Source organism: Mesocricetus auratus, unplaced genomic scaffold, assembly GCF_017639785.1.
Source record: "Mesocricetus auratus isolate SY011 unplaced genomic scaffold, BCM_Maur_2.0 Super-Scaffold_4256, whole genome shotgun sequence".
In the NCBI taxonomy this organism is placed as follows: domain Eukaryota; kingdom Metazoa; phylum Chordata; class Mammalia; order Rodentia; family Cricetidae; genus Mesocricetus; species Mesocricetus auratus.
In genome coordinates, this window is record NW_024429182.1 from 91,200,035 (window position 1) to 91,223,007 (window position 22,973).

The following is a 22,973-nucleotide window of genomic DNA, read 5'->3' on the forward strand; positions in this document are numbered from 1 at the left end:
TCATTAAAATCAAATGAATGCAGAGGCCCCGTGGATACTGCCATGGATTTTTCCAGGCCAGATACATGAGTTTACTGATAATTAAATTGAAGCAGAGATTGTATAATCAGATTTGTTGATGCAGGAGCCTTGGCAATTGCTTGGGAAGTGCTATCCTAGCCTCCCACAGCTGGTGGACAGCATCTCCTCCTGGGACCTGGTACAGTGATGTTGTGTGTGTCCAGAGAAGACAGGACAAGGTCTATGTCCAAGATGGGCTGTCACACTCATGGACAACTGTGTCAGAAGATAAAACGTGCTTTGTGTAGGGATCTATTGGAAAAGCATTGAGGTCACTGGTACCCCTGTGCTAACATTTCAGAGGTAGATGGAAAAATTTTAGGTACAAATAATATTTATGAGATATTAGAAGCCAGACCGACTTTTTTGTTTCATAATTGTGCCCAGACCACGTGGGAGGTTTCTAATTAAAAACAGACTTTGCATTTCAGTCTAATGACTGGTTTAACATGTATAATTCCCTGTTGGTACTTCCTTTGCATATTAAAATGACTGTTTTCAAATCTGTCCTTTAAATACACAATTGGCTACAATGCAGGCTATAAATATCTTCTCTGTGCTGTATTAATTAAAAAGTCTAGCATCTTATACATTTTAATGTACCCTGTCATCTATACTGATCCTAGCATTTTCAAGAGAACATTTCTGTGTTTGCTTTCAGACTTAAGTGGATGGAAATGATCTTTATTAAACACAGTGCAAGAAGGGAAAAAAAGATTGAAGTTATATATTTAGAAACATTCATGGTGTGGCTAAAGTAATCATTCTGTGTTTTGGATAGAAGCTTTCTATTAAGGGAGTCAGGCTGCTCAATGGAAAACAAGACCCGTGGGGCCATAGTCTGACATACAGAGATACCAGGAAGTGTACAGAAATGGGAATGGGAAGAAGTGGGACAGTGGGATGTGGGAGGGTGGAGGAGTAAAAGGATAGGAAAAGGGGAAGAGAGATGAAGACATCAGAAGTACTGCAGTGAGAGGGCTCTATAGCATGGTTTGGACAAGGTGACTCCCTGTCATCCTGTCTTCCACGTGCTTCCCCTTTGGTCACTCTGTGTCAGGTGAGCATATGGCTGCTCCCTAATCTGCCCACCCTGCCTAGAAAACAGTGAGACTGCACAGAGAGAGAGAGAGAGAGAGAGAGAGAGAGAGAGAGAGAGAGAGAGAGAGAGAGAGAGAGAGCGCTCATGGCATCTCACCGGTCATAGTCCATGACAGCTATGGACAGGTGAATCTGGTCGATGCTTTCAGGAGGGACGTCAAAGACTATGGCTTCATTGTAAACGGGATTAAGCGTGTTCCTCTTGGTGGATGTTTTCCTTTTCTTCAGTCGCCGGCCATCACACATCAGTGAGACTTTCACGTAGGGATCTGCACAGGCATGAGAACAGGGCACCGTGAGGACAAATGCAGATGCTGGGCGTTTTCGACCATGGAGGAAGACCTCCTTCCTCTGTCTGGAGACTAGAGTTTGAGGATTTTAATTCATGTGACATGTGATGTGGGCAGCAACTGCTTAGAATGATTAAGTTATTCATTCAAGAAAAAACACAGGACACTGTCTCCTCAAAATTCATGAAATTTAAAAATAGGGTGAAAACATCTGTTGCCAAATTAGAAAATATTCTAACCAGAATTCAGAACCCGTCTGTCTATGAAAGGAAGAGAAACAGAGACATTTCCCAGGAGTGGGAGACAGAACTCAGCACCCTAACTCTGGGCCACCCATGGAGATTGGGCTGCTAAGAAACAGCCTGGAGTGTGGAACATAGAATGTATCAACATCTTGGAGTAGACATCAGTCAGTAACAACTTGGCCATGTAAGCATGAGACTTGAGTTAAATCCTATCTTCCATTAATACACCTAGACATGGGTGACATGTACTTGTAATCCCAGTGTAAGAGAAGTAGAGATAAGAGCATCCCTGGTGTTTGCCACCCAGTCACAGCCTAACCAGTGAGCTCAGGTCTCAATGATAGAATTTTTCTTAAAAATCAAAGTCAAGGATGACATTTACTCCAAAATGTCGATATATTTTATGTTCTATACTCCAGGATGTTTCTAAGCCAGAAAAATGATATAGCTCCTGTGGTTTAAAGTACCTTCTAGAAGGGGTGAAAAGTCAGGGTGGTTAGGCAGAGAGATACAGGATTCCCTTTTGAACTCGACAGTAGTGATTTGCTAGTGGGTAATGACTCCTGAGGAGTAACACATGAGATCGACCTTTATGTGCACATGCATACACATGTGCACACACACACACTCTAGCAATAACAAAAGAATATGTTGCATCTCAGGCTCTTTGAGGTCAGTCAGTCTGTGTACCAGTGGTCTGTGCATTAGGTAAATAAATGCTTGATTCACTGGGGAAAAAACAAGCTTAGTTCACTTTTATAAGGAGTCAGAATTGTCTCCAGGCTTCAATGAGCTTAAGATAGTGAAGCCTGAGGAAAGGACTAACTGGGTAGACCCAGTTAGAATATGCAATCTGTGTGTTGAATCCCAGTTATGGGAAAGCAAAGGCTCAATATTCAATTAACATCATGTAGTAACTTATACAACACATCATATACATATTAACTCAGTGAATCATACAACAACTCAATGGGCCAGATACTCATCTTACTCTTACTTTACAGATGGGAATTTGAGGTCTAGAGTGGCTAAGTGACTTGTCCAAGGTCACACAGCACTTAGATGAGGTAGGAATTGTGATTAAACTTAGGCAACTTGGTTCCAGACCCAATGTACCATAATAGGAACTTCATAATATGCTGAATGAGAACCAGATGAGGAACTTAAGAACGTCTCACCTGATGCTCCTGTTATGTCCATTGCCTTTAAATTCCTTGCTTTTATAATGGTGATGGTCAGCCTGCCAGCCGTTGGAAGATAGCAGAGTGAAAACATAAGTTCTCCCAGATCCACATTGTCCTGTTGAGAAAGCACAAATAGAAGCATTGACAAGTGTCCTCAGGCCATGTGCAGCCAGCAGCAGGGAGGTGTTAGGAAGGACACCCTGCTCCTCCTCTTCAGCTTATGAGGTCCTAATGGCACACACAAATTCCATCCCTGAACTGGATACCTCAATGCTGAAGGAAGCACAACTCATGTTTAAGACAGTAGAGCTGAAGAGGTTGTCCACAGGAAGCCACCACACACCCAGCCCACATGTACAGTCTTACACATGTTCCCAGAGTCCAGAATGCAGTATTCCCAGAGTGCCCCTCCCTGTTGCTCTACTCACATGGCTGTTGCAATTCAGAGAGAGCTCTTAGCACAAAGTCATGCAAACAAGAGCCTAACAGGGCTGCTCCCCCTAGCAGAGCTCAGGGACTCTGTCTGCAACCTTCTCAGCTTCCTGCGGCCTCTCCTCTACACACAGCAGGCAAATGAGCCACACTTTCCCCACAACTCAGGTATAACCCAGTCTCCCCACATTCTACATTGCCATTTGTACCCTTCATAGTGCAAACCACCTCTGTAGATCAGTAGCATGTGGTTCCATCAGATCATGGGATCTTCTAGCCCCTAATTAACTTTGGACAAGGATACTGCATGTGCATGGTAGTGGTAGTCTCTGACCTCATGTTCCCACATAACTTGACACACAAGGACACAAACCTAGTCTTGCACAATACCCATACAGAACCCAGACTTTAGGGAGCCCTGATGTCTGCTCCTTGAGGTGCCATTTAGTCACGTCCCATCTTGAGTATACCTCCAGGAGCTCCATTCCCTCTACTGGGATCCTAAGGAAGACATCTCCTTGGGCAATGTGCAGGCAACCCAAATAGGTCAGAAGATATGAATCTCTGCCCTGTCTCTCCCCCTTTTAAAGCCCGGGAGAGTGTAACTAGGAAGAGGAAAACAGCCAGTTCATTTAGTTTCAATTTCTGTGAGACACCTGAGGTTATGGATCTGGGTGCCCATGTCTAATTAATACAGTTTCATACTGACAATGCTCTGGGGACTAGGTTCTGTCCCTCAACGTCCACAGCCTCCCCTCCCCTTCTGGATTCTTGGAGGATGCTTCTATTTTTAGAAGCACAGATTCAGCTTTGGAAGGTCACCTTGCCAACCTCCTGCCTTGACTGCTTCCATAGGAGGAGGAGGAGGAGGTAAAGGATCTGTTTGGTAGCTAAGGCAGATGGATTGGTCTGTGTCTTAGAGCACTGCCTGGCTCATGCAAAAGAATCACCTCACCTTGCAGCCCAAGCTGTCCTGGCTTCTGGAGCCTTGACCTCAGGGGACCTGGTGGCCAGACCTTTCCCTGTGGGGAGAGGCTGGGGAGCATTGCACAGGAGTGAGGTTTCACACATGGTAGGTTCTTGCTGCTGTGAGGCGCTGTGCTCTCTTCTGTAGGAGCCTAACCCCCTCTTTGCTTGTCATTTCCAAGTCTCCTCTGTGTCCTTGATTTCTGGCCTCCCTTTCCACAGCACCTTGCTCTCTTGTCCTACCCCATCTTGCCCACAGAATCTCAGTTTGAAAAAGTAATTCTAGAACTGGCCAAAATCATGTCCACAAAGGCTCCACAGTCAACTATATAAGCATGTATTTACTGGGGGTTCACAATGTGTACCACACTCTGAAAGATTTGCAATGTGAAACACACTCATACTTTTGTCTCTCCAGGAGTGTAGTTAAATGTGAAGTGTCAGATTCCTTCTGTATTAGTCTGTACTAAGTAGGTGGTGGTATTTCCCCTCCACTATGAGTTCCATTCATAAATATTTCTATTGTAAAGCTATATACTCATTATTTAAAAGGAAAAATAACAACAACCAAATTATAAGACTAAACCCATAATTGTATCTTTAAAAACATATAAGTTAAACAAATAATTATCAAAGTAAACTGATGGGGAAGTCCTGTGTATAAGTAAATAAAGCACTGTTGGCCAATAGCAAGATAGGTGGGACTAGGAGTCTAGGAGGATTATGGGAAACGTAGTGAGGGCAGCTGTCGCTATGTGATTCCCAGGAAGAGGGGACGCAAGTCTGTGTTCCCGGAAAAGATAAGTCCTTATAGAAATATATATTGGTGATTATGGGTCAACAATTAAGTCAGAGATAGCCAATGAGAAACAATAGCAAATGGCCAATAGCTTCATAATTAATATAGTGTTCCATGTGTTATTTGGGGCCTGAAACTGCAGCAGGGCCCAGGCGGCGGGCTGGAAAACTACATGTTACATATGGTGTCAGAAGTGAGATCATGAATTTCCACGTGGAATGACAAAAGCATAAAAGGTATTTTTATAAACAAAAGAACAGAGAGAAGCATGGCTTCTTGGTAGTAGCATTTTCTCAGTGGGCTCTGTTTTGCTAGAGACAAGCAGAGACTTCTATGGCCAGTGCAGTAAACTTATGCCTGCCATCTTGGAAAAACCGCTGTTTAAACAGCTGTGGTTTTTAGCAGATAAGACACATGTCCAGAAAAACATAAAGATTTACAGTAAAGTCAGATTCAGATGAAGAGAAACCTCTAAAGGTTACAGTGGGTTTAACAATTACGTAGGCTTGAGAGAGAAAAAGAAACAGGATAGTGATAAAAGAAATAGAGAAGCTGGTTTGTGGTAGCACATGCTGGTAGGATTTGCTCCAGAGGCAGAGGCAGAGGCAGGAGGGTTTCCAGAGAAACCCTGTCTCAGAGAAAGAAAGAAATAAATAAAAGTAAAAGAAATAGAGTAATAATAATAGATAAATAAATAACCCGCATACAGATGGAAAATATACAGAGAGTCTGGATACTGTATGCTATTGTGTTTTTCAGTTTTTTGATTGCTAAAGAAGGAACAACTGCTAAGGTACACTTGATTATAAATGCTATTAAATTAATCCAACTTATATATTTTAAAAATGCTTTGACTTCTAAATTTAAATATAAGGACAGGCTACTTGGAAAAGGAGTTTTTATTTATGTTTCCACAGAAAATGGAAAGCTGTGGATTCCTTCCAGGCGTCTATGGTTTGATGAAGCAAGACCTCCTGAAGCAATGTCCCAGGCAATCCAGAATCTGAAACATCTGGGATGATACAGCCATACAGTCCACAAAAACAAGAACAAGGTTTCTGAGTTTTGTCATGATCCCCATGGTATGGACAGCACCCCCTATCAGCAGGAAGCAGTTTGGAATGAGCAACATCCAAATTCCCAAATATTGTTTATAAATCTTTGTTTTCACTTAAATGTTGCTTATAATTGTTTAATGATCATAACCATTCTCTTTTTAAAGGCAAAAAGGGATTATGGTATGGAAATGAATACTTTGTATTGGTATGTTTTTTCATTTATTGATACAAATTCAAGGTCAATTTTGTGATATGTTTCTCTTCTTGTTTAAGTATTGTGTTTATACTGATCATTTAAAATGTAATGCATAATTAAATACAGATTATAGATACTTATAATAGTCAGAATTTATAGTTAGGCTAGTTAGGTTTTATAGATATAGAGATATATTTGAGATAGATAGATAGTCTTCAAACCTTTCAAAGACCTTCAGAAAATGGCATTTAAAATGGTTTAGGGTTTTTCTTCACAATGAGAAATATCTGCTCCTGGCATATCAATTACGTCTGAGAGGAAGATGGGCATCGAAGAAACTCATTATGGAGTTTGCTTTCAACATGGCAAGATTAGCCATTTGGGCAAGAAACTGCTCTTGCCTGGACTGCTTGACTATTGCTGCATAAACTGGACATGCAGGACCCACAGGAAAGTGACTGATGAACTCAAACAGTCCTACAAGTTCCTGCTTCATGGAAGAGTCTGACAGACTTTCTGCAGGACACAGAAAAGTGACTGACAGACTGCCAATGCAGATGAACAGTTTGAAATTTCCTGCTTTGGTGAGAAGTGTTCCGGACATATTGTGGCTATGGGCTGATGATGGATGCCCCAACATTACAGAGGAATTTCTGGTGACTGTCCAAGTAGCGAGATGTCTCTGTCAATTCTAGTGTTTATATATTACCCTTCTGTGGTCTTTGATGGAATTGAAGACAGATAGTTGTAGTTATAGTTTTCCTTAGTTATGATAAAAGATAAGCTACATATGAGACTTTAGACGCGCAAAGATAGAATAGATGATATTTTCTTTAAATCTTACTAAATGTTAATGGACTAAATATTGTAATTATAGTTCTTACTTGATAACTGTTCTGTTATATATAATTTGACTATGTTAAAGTTAAAACCTTTGTTTTTATTTAGACAGAAAAGAGGAGATGATGGGGAATTCCTGTGTATATATAAATAAAGCACTGTTGGCCAATAGGGAAGCAAGATAGGTGAGATTCTGGGAAATGTAGTGAAGGCAAATGTCACCATGTGATTCCCAGGAAGAGGGGACACAAGTCTGCGTTCTCAGAAAAATAAGTCCTTATAGAAATATATATTGGTGATTATGGGTCAATAATTTAGTCAGAGATAGCCAATTAGAAACAATAGCAAATGGCCAACACCTTCATAATTAATATAGTGTCCTGTGTGTTATTTGGGGGCTGAAACTGTAGCAGGGCCCAGGTGGCGGGCATGAAAACTACAGTGGACATTCTTTTTTATTAATTTTTTCTATTTATTTTACAAACCAACTATAGTTCCCCACCTCCTCTCCTCCTACCTCTCCCACTTCCACTTCTCCTCAGTATCCATTCAGAATGGGGCAGGCCTCCTCCATGGGAGTCAACAAAGCATGGCCCAAAGTAAACATCCTTGACCCTCAACTGATTTAAAAAGAAATTTTGTGTGTGTGGGATGTGACTCAGTTGATATAGTGCTTATCCAGCATGCAACAAATAAACCAGGGATAGTGGCATACTACCAGCACTTGGGAAGTAGAGGCAGGAGGATCAGAAGTTCAAGGTTTTTCTTGGCTACATCAAAGTTCAAAGGCAGATGAGGCTACATGAGACTGTGCAGAAATAAAAAGAGAGAGAGAGGGGGGGGGGAGGTAGGGAGGGAGGGAGGGAGGGAGGGAGGGAGAGAGGGAGGAATCCTGTAAACATTCTCTAGAATTTTACTCATAGAAGTATTTATTTATAAACTATTTAAATAAAAATAAAATGACAATGGACTGATCATTCAGTGGGTAAGAGTGCATACTCCCACAACCTCCTGTGACTTCTGCTCCAGAGGAACTGATGCTACTGGCACCTGCATTCATGTGTACATATTGACATACTTGCACAACACAGGAAATTTAAAGTAAGTTTTAAAAAGTAAAATGACAATAACACATGAATATGGAAAGACTTGAGTAAAGCAATAATATATCCACGTCCCCATATACCCAACCTAATGCCACTGTTCCACAGAGTAACACTGTGAATAATCATTAGGATATTCATTCACTTGTTCTTTTATTTTTTATAGTTTATCTATTTCATTTCATCCCTAGGATTGATAACTAAATATTTAAAAGAATTCTCATTTTACTGATGTTACTCAGATCGAAGACTAAAATTGTGTGGGTTTTTGCATGATGTATAGTAAAAGTAGAATGAGATCACTTTAAGTTGACTTATACATGTTAAGGATGTGTAACACATATCCCAAAGAAAGAACTAAAATAATGCAAGGCGTTTGTGGCTAAAACAGTAAAAACATGAAATAAATAGGGGTTTGAAAATACTTAATCAATAAAGGGCAGGTAAACATGAGAAAGGAATAGGGTCAGACAGAAAACTCTAATAGAAATAAAAAGCAAATTATAAGATAATGAATTTAAGTAAAACTATCTCGATAATGACATTAAAAATAAATGGACTAAATCTTTGTATTTAAAAACCCCTGAAGCTTGGACATGCAATGTAACTGACAGAAGCTCAGTTAAAGATTTGACTCTCCACTTATCCTTAGATAAGCAGTGCCATTTATCAGTTAACTCTTCTCAGATTCATCCTTTCAGAGATTAATATCTAAACATGGGCCATGTGGTAGTGGTGCAGCAGCCTTTAATGCCAGCACTCGGCAGAGAGAGAGGCAGAGAGGCAGAGAGGCAGAGAGGCAGAGAGGCAGAGAGGCAGAGAGGCAGAGAGAGAGGCAGAGGCAGGCAGATCTCTAAGTTTAAGGCCAGCATGGTCTACAGGGGTATTCAGAGAAACCCTGTCTGGAAAAACCGAAAAGCTGTCTGTCTGTCTGTCTGTCTGTCTGTCTGTCTGTCTGTCTGTCTAAGGGATTGATGCTTATGAAAACTAAATAACACATGGGGCTGTGTTGATAGCTCAGACAGTACAGTCCTAGCCTGGCAAGCATGAGGAGCAGAGATTAATCATCAGAGTCCATGTGAAAAGCATGGTGTGCTAGCATAAATGTGCAACCCCAACACTGGGGAAACCGAGACAAGGCATATGCTTGGGGCTTGCTGCCTAGGTAGCTGAGCTTCAGGCCAGTGAGCCACTTCTGGTCTCCTGTCTATTCTTCCTCCCAGCATCATTTTCCTCAGTGTGACTGGCTCACTGAGAGACCCTATTTTTAAAGCACCCCTTTCAAAAATAAAAACCTTGTAAGAAACAGCATCAAGTGCAATCCTAGTTGTGAGATTTCCTCTTGGATGTCCTTGATCTTCACCCATAACAATTACATTGAGGGCCCAACCCAGGTCTTTTGGTAACATGGCCTCTGTTAATGATCTACTCATCCCATCACCTCAGATACCCCATGGTATTCTCCATACTACCCCCCAAGACATGGCAAAATGGGCAAAAAATAAAAAGCATGAAAGAGGCCCCTTTTCAGTGACTATCCTACTGATAATTAGCATGCGCTGTTAAAGTAACTGTCGGTTGCACTTTATTTATAGGTATTAACATGATTAATTGCATTGGAAGAGTGCCTGGAGGATGACACTTTCTGAGCTGCTGCTGGGACACACGTGAACCTGCAGCCCTCACAGGGTAATGCGGGAGGCTGGGAGCAGCCCACATTTCCCTTCATATGACATGTTCTCAAAGGATTCTAGGGTTAGTTCCCACTAAGGAAGAATTTTCTTTGACCCTAGGAATGGACAAGAGAATTAACAGTGTTCTTTGTGGTCAAAACACATTTCTCAGCACTATCTTATCTGGTCTTAATATGGCACTTAGTAGCTCCAATATTTAGATATCTAGTCTCGGTTCCTTGCATTATAGATTCATACATGTAAGTCGTCTCCAGATCCTTAGCAAGTTGTCTAACAGGCACCTCAATCTTAATCATCCTTTACAATGGAGCTCATTTCCCTCACCTGCCCCCAGCCTTGCTATCCAGCCCTTTTCCATCTTAGTGTGGCAAAACCTCTCAAGAGTTCAAGTTAAAAATCTAGTTGTCACTGTATCTATATTCCTCCTCTCACCCTCCCACATGTGCAAGTCATGTCATTTCTCCCTTCAAAAATACCTAGAATCTTCCCAATTTCCCCCTCTATGGTGCTACCCTACTGCAAGGCAAAGTGTCATTTTGCACTGCATGGCTGAGTCTCAGGTTCAGTCTGCTCTGATCATCGGCAAGGACTCAGATGGGAAGGATGGGAAAGGGCTGTCTATCTGGAAGTATGAGGAGACACCGGGGTGCCTGAGCATCCTGTGTGACTAGGGCTTCCCCTTCAAAGGCTTCTGGGAGGTGGCTGGAGAACTCTTGTCTCACCTGTGTACACTTGAAGCCAGCTGCATCCCAGTGCTGCAGTGGCAGATGGGGCTGAGGATGATAACAACACTAAGAGGAACTTGATGGAGCCACTTTCCCTCCCTATAAGAAAAAAAATGGTTTTGGTTGGCTTGGAATTTGTCAGGCACTCACTGTGACATACTGAGGTGGCAGTAACTCACTATCGGAGGGCCTACTAGGTACACCGCTTTTCTTAGTACCAAAGGCAAATATTTTCTGTCATACCGAAGCCAACCAACTGAGAACACAGAGTAGAGCTTCACCAAAGAGCAGTAGTCCTGGGTCTCAGCTGGCAAAGGGAAGCCATCTTCTCAAGTACAAAAAAGTAAGCCACTTTCTTGGAAAAGCAAACATAGTTCTCATCTCAGGCATGTTATCAGGAGCTGTTATTGATGAGTGCTTTCCAAATCTTTCAAAAACCATTGAGTAGGCTTGCTACACAAGCAAGAGAACCACATACATGCATACCTGCACGCACCCATGAACATGTATTCACCCCCCATACTACTCACTTAGTAATAAGTTCATTCAAAACAGTTGCTATCAGAATAATGTCTCTTCCTTTTGTAATCAAGATACTAGACTCAGAACAGGAAGTTTGTGTGGTCAGAGTGTGACTTGAGCGTGACATATGGTGAGTCCTCTCCTAAAATCTTTGCAAATGATCTAGATGATTTAGCTTAGGTAATAGTAAAGGTGAATTCATATCTGAAGTGATCACCATATATAATGACAGTAGTGAATGTTTTAATAACCTTGGTCTTATCCAGTTCCATTTCTTTCAATAGCCTAGAAGAAGCAGAATTTGATATAATACAATAGACTTTATGAGTACATGGGAGTCCAGACTCAAGATCCATAAAAATCCTGACAGGTGAGATAGATAAAGCTAATAATATAAATTTATTAAGAAAAATTATTGGAGGACCTAAAAGTCAATGGTACAATTCCTAAAGTAGGTATACAGCATTGGGAGAGTGGTATGGAAATCTAGTGCAGTGGAAACTTCCTGGAATCTATGAAGGTGACCTAAGGAGGACTCTTACTAACAGAGGATACAGAGTCTGAATTGGTCATTATTTGTAGCCACACAAGGCTTCCAGTGGTGGGACTGGGTTACATCCTGTTGAATTTTTGACTGAGGAGGTCCCATGGAGACCTCTAAACCATCCAGGCTGATACTAAGACAGAAGGTTGCCCTCTGAAAACTGAGAGCAGGGCCCCATTGCCGAGGAAAACAGTCACTCAGCTCATTGAACATAGAGACGTCGATCTGGTATAGGCAAGGAGACTTCACCCCTACATTTTAGTCTCTTTGGTGTGCGGAGGTACTCTGCAGGCTACAGAAAGAGAAACAAACCGAGACACCAATATAGCCACAAAATCCTCTACCTACAACCTGCCCTACCTGCAAGATGTGCCAGGGAAATGGGGACACAGAAATGTGGAAGTGACCAACAAATGATTGCTTTAACTTGGGGCTCACCCCACGTGAGGGAGCACTGCCCTACACTACCTGGATGGTCAGGAACCAGAGACTGGATAGGGTAGAACCAGATACACTGGTAAACAATGAGACGGTTTCTAATGGTATCCTGCTATATTTATAGATTTATGCTTTGTCCAGTTGTCATCAGAGAGGCTTCCTCCAGCAGCAGATGCAGGAGGGTACAGAAAGAGTCTAAATTGGAGGTCTCCATCAGGTCCCTCCCCGCAGAGATCAGGGAACACTGCAGAAGAGAGGGAGGAAAGAGAGGGAGGAGTCAGAGGGAATGGAGGACACCAGGAAAACATGATCCACTGAATCAACTAAGCAGGGCTCACAGAGATTGAAGCAGCAAACAGGGGACCTGCATGAATGCGCACCAGGTCCCCTGCATATATGCTATGGCTGTTAGCTTGGTGTTTTTGTGAGACTCCTAACAAGGAGTGGGTGTATGTCAGACACTTTGGCCTGCTCTTGAGACTCTTCCTCCTATTGGGTTGCCTTGTCTAGTCTAGATATGAAGGCTTTTGCCTTGTCTAACTAGTTGTCCTGTCTGGCCGTCTTCCCTTGGAGACCTGTTCCTTTCTGAAGAGGAAATGGAGGGGTGTGGGTCTGAAGGAAAGGAGAGGCAGGGGTGGAGTGGGGGAAGCTAAGAGGAGTTGAGAGAGAAGAAACTTTGGTTGGGATGTATTGTATGAGAGAAGAATGTATTTTCAATTAAAAAATAAATTTATTAAGATAAATTATTTGAGGGCCAAAAAAGTCAAAGGTACAATTTCTAAAGTAGATGTAATGCATGTGAGAATCACAGGTTTTGTTCTTATTTTAGCGAAATGTGGTACAGCTATCAGAAGCAAACTTTGCATTAGGTTACACCAACAGAGGCATAGTTTGAAAAGGAAGGATGTTGTATCAGCCCGTCTCCCCTACTTGAACTACAAATTCTATTCTGGGCATCTGGATTTCTGAGACATGGAAGTAGCTGGATTGTAAACAGTGAGAAGACCAGCCAGCCACAGTGGGAAACTCATAGGAGGAGAAGTGAGTAACTGGTAAGCCTGTAAGCATAAAGAAAAAACAATAATCAGGAAGCACAAGATTCCTGTTGGCATGAATATGAATTTCCGTCACAGAGAAGAGGGGCTGGATTTCCTCTTAATGGTTCCAACAAGAAGAATTGGGATCCATAAGTGAGAGCCACCAGAGATCTTTAACATTCTCTTCTATCCTATTCCAAACCATGGGCTGTCTTAGAAAGTGATGTGCTTCCCCATCTGTTCAGTAAGTTTCAATGCGTTAGAGAAGAATCAAGTGTCAATAAAGCAGTTGAACAAACCGAAAGGCTTTTCTCTCTTGCTGTTCTGATTCTCTGTAATCCCATGGATCAGACACAGACATAAGGGGACAGGTAATGAGGCAGGGAAACACAGAGGCAAGCTTAGCAACCACAGTCTACTTGGCTTGGCTATGCACACTCCTAACAATGCACCTAAGAAACCTTTTGGCATGCCCCACCTGCATGTATATCTGCTTTGAACAATGGAAATATGTTATTCCCCTTAGCAACTCCTTGATAATGCCTGCTTGATTCAAACATATCCTGAAATGAAAGGAGATGGGTCCATCTGGCCTGAATTAGTTTTGGGTGCATGTTCAATATGACAAACTGTGCCCTCTGAGTAAACCTATGAGGAACACCCAATTTGCCATATTATGCCTATGCATAATTGGATATGCATATTATTAAAATCACATTCATCATAGCAAGAGGCATTTGCAGTAAGTGGCCTTATGTAATCCAAGCCTGTCAATCAAAACAGAAACAATGACACCAAGCTCTTTTACAATCTAACTCCTTTTCTTGAGCTCTGTAAAGGAAGACACAAGCAATAACTGTGGTCCCTTGAGTGTTCTCACTCACAGGGCCTGGTGTCACAACCGGCAGTGCATCTTTCTTTTTCATCTGTATTATTGTTTTGCTTTTAAATACCATTTCCTTGCTACTTTGCAATCTGTGTGCACCTTTGGGACAATTCTTTAAATAAAACACCAAGAACCTGGAAACACTTGGTCCAGACAGTAAGAGACATAACAGATTTCTGGGCCAGGACTGTGTGTTATCAGAACCATGACTAAGAGGGTATGGTTAGGTAGAGTGTGCGACTGTCTTTGGAGGGAAGAGCTGGAGATGAAGTCTGTTGCTTAATGACGTTAATCCACTTTCTAGGAGCATAAAAGGAGATGGTAATATGCCCTGAGTCCCAAGCATCTGTGCCCTTGGCAAATGAATTTGGGGTATGGGACCTTCTTTTTCCCCCCTTCCCTCCCCTCCCCTTAATTTGAATGTTCAATAACTATTCAGAGGAATTTTTTAAAAAACGGATCCTTCAATGTCAATAGAAAAAAGCCACAAAGTAATTTTAGATGAAAATTTGTTCTAATTTAAAGGCTGTGGGAATCTCAGAGCATCCTCAGAATTGAGCATTGTGTGCTGGCTTGGTTGGGTACAGCATGTTTCACTGGCTTTTGAAGAAAACATTAAGATGAGTTGAAAGTGGTTTTGAATTCACCCTGCATCCTCAGTGCTTTTGTCATTCTGGAACTTTCCATTTAAGAATTCATCTAGTAAAGATGACTCCTGGAGAGAAGCATGGTGGAAAATGAGTCATACCAACATGTTTGTGGTGTGAACAGTCACACAAAAGCCCATGTTTATTCTACCTTGGATGAGATCTTGCTCAATGACAATTACAGGCCATAGGACTGTCTTCCTTCCTTCTTTCCTTCCTTCCTTTCTTCCTTCCTTACTTTCTTACTATCTCTCTCTTTCTTTCTTTCTTTCTTTCTTTCTTTCTTTCTTTCTTTCTTTCTTTCTTTCTTCTTTTCCTCCTTCCTTCCTTCTTCCTTTCTTTCTTTCTTTCTTTCTTTCTTTCTTTCTTTCTTTCTTTCTTTCTTTCTTTCTTTCTTTCTTTCTTTCTTTCTTTCTTTCTTTCTGGGTATCATCTGCTGTTGGAGCCAAGCACTAGGCATCTTTAATTTCTTTTCTGTCCCCACTAACTGCTCCCATTCCAGTTATATGACCCTGAGAGCTTAATAGTTGTGTTCTGTATCTCCATATTCAGAATGTCTCCAAGCCTGTGCTGTCTGCTCTGGCAACTCCTTGCCCATACTTCTACTATCATAAGAAAGTAATAGGGCTGGCAATATGACTCAGTTGGTAGAGTACTTGCACAGAATATACAAAGTCCTGTGTTTGATCCCCAGTACCACATAAAACTACACATGGTAGTGCATATCTATAATTCTAGCACTTGGAAGCATCAGAAGTTCAAGGTCATCTTCAGCTGTATTGAAAGTTCAAGATGAGTGTGGGCTACATGACATCCTGTCTTTTTGTTTTCTTGTTTGTTTGTTTTTTGAGATAGTGTTTCTCTATATAACTCTGGCTGTTCTGGAACACATTCTGTAGACCAGGCTGTCCTTGTACTCAGAGATCTGCCTGACTCTGATTCTCATGTGCTGGGATTAAAGGTGTGTGCCACAACACCTGGCTCAGATCCTGTCCTAAAAAATTCTACATTGCTCCCCCCAATTCCAGTCATCTCTCCTAATACTCTACCCCCACCCAAACCTGAACACTCCCGTTCCCATCACCACCTGCTCCCAGTCCATCCTTTTGAGCCTTCCTTGTGACTTAGCCTCTCTGGATCTGTGGATTGTAGCATGATTGTCCTTTACTTAATAGCTAATGTCCACTTACAAGTGAGTACATACCCTGCTTGTGTTTCTGGGTCTGAGTTGCCTCACTCAGGATGATTTTGTCTAGTTCCATCCTTTTGCCTGCAAATTTCAAGATGTCATTGTTTCTAAAAGCTGAGTAATACCCTGCTGTGTAAATATACCACATTTTTTATGCATTCTTCTATTGAGGGACATCTAGATTGTTTCCAGTTCCTGGCTATTATGAATAAAGCTTCTGTGAACATAGTTGAATGAGTGTATTTGGGGGGGCAATGTAGAAACTTAGCATAGCACATAGAGGAAACTCTCTGGGATCTATGACAGTGACCCTAGTGAATTCTCCTAGTAATGGGGGATATGGAGTCTGAACTGGCCATCTCCTGTAACCAGATAAGGATCCCAGCAGTGGGATTGGGACATAAACTCAGTCACAAAAGCCTTTGACCTACAATCTGCTCTGCCTGTAAGATATGCTGGGGTTATGGTGATGTGGCCAACCAATGACTGGTCCAGAGCGAGGGGACTCACACAAAAGAGAGGGAGGAAGGATTGTAGGAGCCCAGAGGGGTCGAGGAAATCATGAGAACAAGGCTCACAGCATCAATCAACGAAGATATCCCTGGGAGGTCTGCTCTTCTCTTTTTGAAGAGAAACAGAGGAGGAGTGGACCTGGGGGAGAACAGAGGTGGGAAGAACCAGGAGGAGTGATGGTGGGGTGGAACATGCAGTCAGGATGTAATGTATGAGAGAATAATAATAATAATAATAATAATAATAATAATAATAATAATAATAATAATAATAATAGGATAGTTGTGAGTCTGATATGCAGAAGGCAAGAGCAGTGTACTTCTTTTGCCACATTTACTTAGGGAAGTAGGAAAGGTTAATTAATTTTCTCAAGGTCACCGGGCTACTTAGTGCGGGAGCCACACTCCTAACCAGGCAGCTTGACTGCATATCCTACATTTCCCCTGTGTGTGGGCCCTGCCAGAGCCAACATTCTTGCTGAAGCTTACAGGGAAGTAGGTACAGGGAAGGTAGTTACATTCTTTCTTGAGTAGTGAAGATTTTGAGGAACTTGAAAAAGTTGGGGAGGGGTAGGAGGAAGAAGAAGAGGATCTGGATTCTTCCTTTTGTCACATAATATCCCCACCCTCAGGAATGACCTTCTGTCCCACCCGTTACCATAAGGAGCTGCTTTTGCCTTTTCAACTAGTTGGAGAAAAGAGAGAAGGCACTATCTCTACTAAATCCAATTTGAGAACTGGGGCAAATGGTGCTTTAGCCAAAGAGGATCTACATTTCATCCAAGGGCAAACATCAGACTACTCTCCTCCGTGTCCAATTTTCTAACACTATTGAGGGAAGAGGAGATTTGGTACAATAAAGGGCAGTTTTAGGATGGTGTAATAAGGGACCATCTTAGGGACACTTCAAACAGGGGCAATCATAGACTGTGCCTGAACCCACTGTCTGAGCTAACATGTGTCAGGCAATTAGCACCTCAGCTAATATACATATGCTAACTCATTGTCTTCTCATCGTGCTCCCCCGTCAGCAGGGCCTGGCACAGAGTGGTCCAGAGAGAATGAGCACACCAGGGGTTCTTCAGAAGGGACAGACAGACTCTTCTTCTCCAGCCCAACTGTTCTTCAAAGATACTCTACAGTCTGATCTATTATATTCTACAGTCTGATCTACAATGTGGATAAGTAAGGAGGAACATGAGTATGCTGAGTGGATCCCCATGGCAGCAGATAGAACTTTTCAAGAAAGATGACAACCTGGCATTGAAAAACATCAGCCCACAGGCTGAGTCACTGGCCCACAATCACAAAGTTGATCAGTGTCAACAATAGGTCTACGACATATTTCCCATCCATCCCCCTGAGCTCCATGTCTTGATTAAAAGATGACTTTTAGAATGTATCAGATGATACTAGTAGAATTTCAAAACAATTATCTTAATTCAACTTTTCCAGCATGACACACATGGGTGGAACAAGAGGACCAGTGCTTTCTCCATCCAGTACTCTGATACACATGGGACTTTCTCTTGCCCTCCTGCTGTTGTTGAGTGTGTGTGTGTGTGTGTGTGTGTGTGTGTGTATGTGTGTATGTGTGTGTGTGTGTGTGTGTGTGTGTGTGTGTGTGTGTGTGTACAGAACATAGACCTTGTGAATGCTAGGCTAGTACTCTAACATGGAGCTACACACCCTCTCATTTAAATGTATTTACTCATTTATTTAGCAATTATTTGTTGGATATGTACTATGTTCTAGGCATTATAATAGGTGCTGGGAAGGCAAAGAAGAGAAAGGATAAGAATTCTGACTGTAATGGAATAGCCATCCAAACTGCCATTGTGGTGCCCAGAGAACAAAGTAATACTATTAGCTACATAAGGGACTTCCTAATAAGCTAAAGCCTGACCAGAGTTGGTGAGTGGAAATGGAAGTTTAAAAAGTGTGGCCAGGGAGCCCTCAGAGAGGGTGCTGTATAAGAGGAGAACTGAAAGAAGGCAAATGTAGCACAAATTCTCATCGGTATTAATAGTAATAACTCAGAGTCAGATATTGGGGTTAATGCTGAAGATTAGAGAAGCAAAGCAGCCAGCCACTACAGAGTTCTTACCTCTACCAATGCTCAGACCAAAGGGGCCATCCTGTCCTCAGACTGCTTGACTGCATTGTTACTCAGACTGCACTGCTCCTCAGATGGCCAACTGAGCTCCTGTCTCCTCTCGCCTTATATTCCTCTTTCTGCCCAGCCATATCACTTCTGTCTCCCCCTCCCTAGTGCTGGGATAAAAGGTGTGGGATCACAAGTGCTCTGTTTCTCTTTTAGACAGATTCAATCTCATGTAGCCCAAGGTGGCCTTGAATTTACAGAGATCAGTCTGCCTCTGTCTCCCAAGACCTGGGATTAAAGGTGTGTGCCACCACTGCCTGGTCTCTATGGCTAACTAGTGTGGCTAGCTGTGCACTCTGATCTTCAAGCAAGCCTTATTTGTTAGATCATAAACAAAATATCACCACAGTCAAAGTCTAAGGCTGAAGACCGATGAGGGAAGCAGCTAGTTAGTGAAAGTGGTCCTGGGGCAGGAGCGGGTCTGAGCAATGGCAGGAGGCTGGTGCAGCTGGAGTGCAGAAAGCATGCGGGATGGTGGTAGAGTGGTGAGGAATGTGGGGAAGGCCAGGTCCACATCCCGGAGGTCATGAAGGACTCCGGCTCTGTGTTCTACTTTTAAGGCAGGGTGTCATGTACCCCACACCGCCCTTAACTAATTATTGGAGACCACCTTGGACTTAGATTCTCTTGCTGGGATTACTGGTGAGCACCACAACATCCAGTTTATGTTGTTCTGGGGATTAAACCAGGACCTTCTGCATGGTAGGCAAGAACTCTACCAACTCAGCTATACCTCTAGCTCAGGGGTCTGGTTTTACTCCAATGAAAGGAACCAAAAGTGAATGGTAAGATTGAACCAGGAATTGAGAATAATCATCTCAGCTTCTAAATAGATAACTGGTTAAGGGGCTAGCAGAGAAAATTAGGATCATGCTTATGACATTCAAGTGCTGTTTTTAGCTAAATTCTTGAGACTGTCTTGCTTTTATAAGGTCTCTAGTCATTAGAAAATATTGCTGCATTAGATAATGTGGGGTATGGAAGGGGGGCTATTCTTGTTTAGAGAGAGTTATAAATGGGGACTAAGAAAATATTCTCCTCAGGAGCCCAGGGACAGCAAAGCAAGAGACCTGAGTTCAGGAAATATAGAAAATTGTAAGAGGAACGAGATGTGGTAGAAGATGTACATAATTCTAGCACGTGGAGGACTGTGTTTAAGGCCAGCCTAGCTATATGTTAAATTCCAAGTCAGTTTAAAGTATAAGTTATACTTTATTATTTTAAATTATGTGTGTGGGTCTGTGTAATGGGCTATGTGTATATTAGCGCCAGTACCCACAGAGGCCAGAGGCATCAGATCCCCAGGAGCTGGAGTTGCAGGAAGCTACCCAATTTGGGTGCTGAAAATTGAATTCAGGACCTCTGCAAGAACAAAAAATACTCTTAACCACTGAGCAGTTTCTCCAGCTTCCAGGGTAAAAGTCTACCTTAGATCAACAACAACAAAAATTTTAAGGGGCTGGAGTGATGACTCAGGGGTCAAGAGCATTTCCTGTTCTTTCAGAGAACCCAAGTTTGGTTCTCAACACTCATGCTGGGTGGCTTACAACAACTTTCAACTCAAGTTCCAGGGGAATCGGATGCCCTTTTCTAGCCTCTTCAGGCATCTGCACTCACATGCACGCACACACAAACAATAAAACTGAGTTAAATAATAAAACAAAAACAAAAGTGAGAGAGAAAGAACGTAAGCAAGCTGCAAGAAGAGCTTGGAATATTCACTAGGAAGCCTCTCCTTGATTGATGTGCCCAACTGTACCACTGCAGGCCTCTCCAGCAATCGGGAAATGAAGGCTTTCTCAGCTTCCCGGAGCCTCCAGACAGAGGAAACAGCCTGAGCTCTGTGAAGCTGCCTTTTTGTAGGTCAGAAATAGCACACTTTAAATTTTATGTTGTCCAAATGCTGACCCAGCTCAAGGTGAGTACTGTGAAGACTGCAGCCATCAATGCTGCCATGAAATGCCCTCCAGCTTAGCTGATGGGACTTATCCCCAAAGAAAATCAACCCTGAATGGCCCAGGCAGCCAAGGGTTTTGACAAGGACTAAACTTGCAGAATAAGGGCCAAAGCAGGTAAGGATGTTGCCGTGGGGGACTGGAGCTTAGTACAGGGCAGCAACAACAATAAGGAAGCATGGGATTTGAGGTAGAGAAAAATAACTTCAGGGCAAAACAGACAGGAATGGAAATAATAGAGTAAGATGTATAGTCATTTTAGCTAAAAATGTGACAAAGAAGAGGATATAACAACTGTGTTTCAACACTTTCACTGAGTTTGTTCTAACTCTGAAACCAGGGTGGGAAAGCGATTCACAAAACAGTTCCTCCAAAACAAACCAAGCAAGCAAATAAAGTGACAGGTTGACTCCTACATAAATGGAGCTGAGAAGTCCCATATATTAATAATATTTATCAATTAATATACTTGGACCAAGTAGGTTTATTTCTAGGCACATGGTGACTCAAAACTAGTAAACAATGAATGTAATGAGTCTCATGAATAGCTAGAGGAGAAAAAAACATTATGAATTTCAACAGAAAAGATAACATGGCTAGTGAGAAGGCTGAGCTGAGTGAATAAAGTGTTTGCTGTGCAAACATGAGGACCTGCATTTGGAACCCAGCATCCATGTAAAAGCTGGGCATGGCAGAGTACATCTGTAGTCCCCACTCTCTAGGGAGTGAGCCAGGTGGACCCTGTGGGCTCACACACCCAAACTGCCATGCTTTAGATTCAGTGAGAGTCCCTGTCTCAAAAACAAGGTAGAATGGCTGAGAATGCAGCTCAGTGGCCGAGTGATTGTCTTACACGCATGAGGCTCAAGGTTCAATTCCTGACTGCTGCCAAAATAATGATGATGGTAGTGGTGGCGGTGGTGATGTGGAGAGGAAGAGAGCAGGCACTGACCTCTGGTCTCTGCACTTGCACATATAGGTGAGCAGTCCTACACACACACACACACACACACACACACACACACACACAATGTTTCAGATGTTACCTTCTGGCCTTCATGTACACTTGCATGCATATGAACACAAACATACGAATTTAAACAGAGGAAAATTTATCATACATAATTTGAGATCTAGTCCTAATAAACAAATACAAAACTTAAGGCTATTATCATTGAACTTAGGAACAGGACCAAAATTCCTGCTCTTACCCTTTTAAAATAGTTTGGGATGTTCTATGAAAACTGGAAAATGCAAAAAATTAAAACAAACAGGATTTTAAAAAGCAGTTGCTATGTAACTATTCAAAGAGGCAATGAAAACTTAGTTGACAATCCAGATAACCAAGTAAAAAACTATTGAAGCTAATGAGACAGGTGGCTAATTACAAGTGGGCAAAAATAAAGAGCTCCTACAAATCAGAAGATGAAAACAACCCAATTAAACCTTAACAGCAAAAATAAACAGTAATTTTAATATATATGTATATATATGAATGTCTCAGAATCACTAGTTATAAAGAAAAATCACAATAAACTGGCATCACTAGAAGGGCCAAAACGACAATGGCAACAGCAAACACTGGCAAGAATGTGAAGCAATTTGAGCACCCATGAACAGCTGTCAGGAATGTAAAGCAGCACTGTGAAAACCACCTTCATTTCCCTTTCTGTTTGATTGTTTTTGAGATAAGATCTTGCGAAATAGCCCCAGTTGTGCTACCATGCCATAACAAGTGGTGTGTGTGTGTGTGTGTGTGTGAGAGAGAGAGAGACAGACAGACAGACAGACAGACAGACAGACAGAGAATGTGCATGTGTGCTGGTTCTTTTAGAGGCAAGAAGATGGCATTAGATTTCCCGGAGCTGGAATTACAGGCTGTTATGAGCTGTCTGATGTGGGTGCTCAGAACTGAACTCTGGTCCTCTGTAAGAGCAACAAGTAATCTCAACAATGAGCCATTTCTTCAGCCCCTGGTTTTTATTTTTTATAAACACAAATCTATCTCAACATCGAGAAACTCTACTTCTATGTATTTAGTCAAGACAAATAAAAATATTCATTCAGAGACTTAGACAAGACTATCCATGAATTCACATTATCTAACTAGCAACCAATCAAAAATCAACAATCCAAGTGTCCAAGAGCACTTTCTGATACTGAGTGTAACATTGCTCAGATGAAAAGGAAAAAAAAAAACAAAACAAAACAACAAAGCTACTGCCACACTCCACAGTACAGCTGAGTATCAAAAACACCACATCAAGCAAAGTAACTCTTTCTGTACACACACACACACACACACACACACACACACACACACACACACACACACACACACACACGAAGTCCAGAGCAGAAAATCTTGGGGACAAAAGTCAAGACA

The 22,973-nt window shown here is 42.0% G+C and overlaps 1 protein-coding gene across 3 annotated transcripts in view; it reads right to left on the reverse strand.

Annotated features, from left to right (window-relative positions):
* Positions 1–22,973, reverse strand: part of Syt9 (synaptotagmin 9) — a 180,314-nt gene that overhangs the window by 44,223 nt on the left and 113,118 nt on the right. For all 3 annotated transcript variants that reach the window (XR_005881292.1, XM_005075725.4, XM_021230469.2), the window contains exons 4-5: positions 2,875–2,995; positions 1,259–1,430 (exon numbers count right to left, since the gene is read on the reverse strand). Coding sequence is in view for 2 of the 3 variants with exons in the window: in XM_005075725.4 (XP_005075782.1) it covers positions 1,259–1,430; positions 2,875–2,995 (293 nt within the window). In the remaining variant the exon portion in view is untranslated. The remainder of the gene's footprint in view (positions 1–1,258; positions 1,431–2,874; positions 2,996–22,973) is intronic.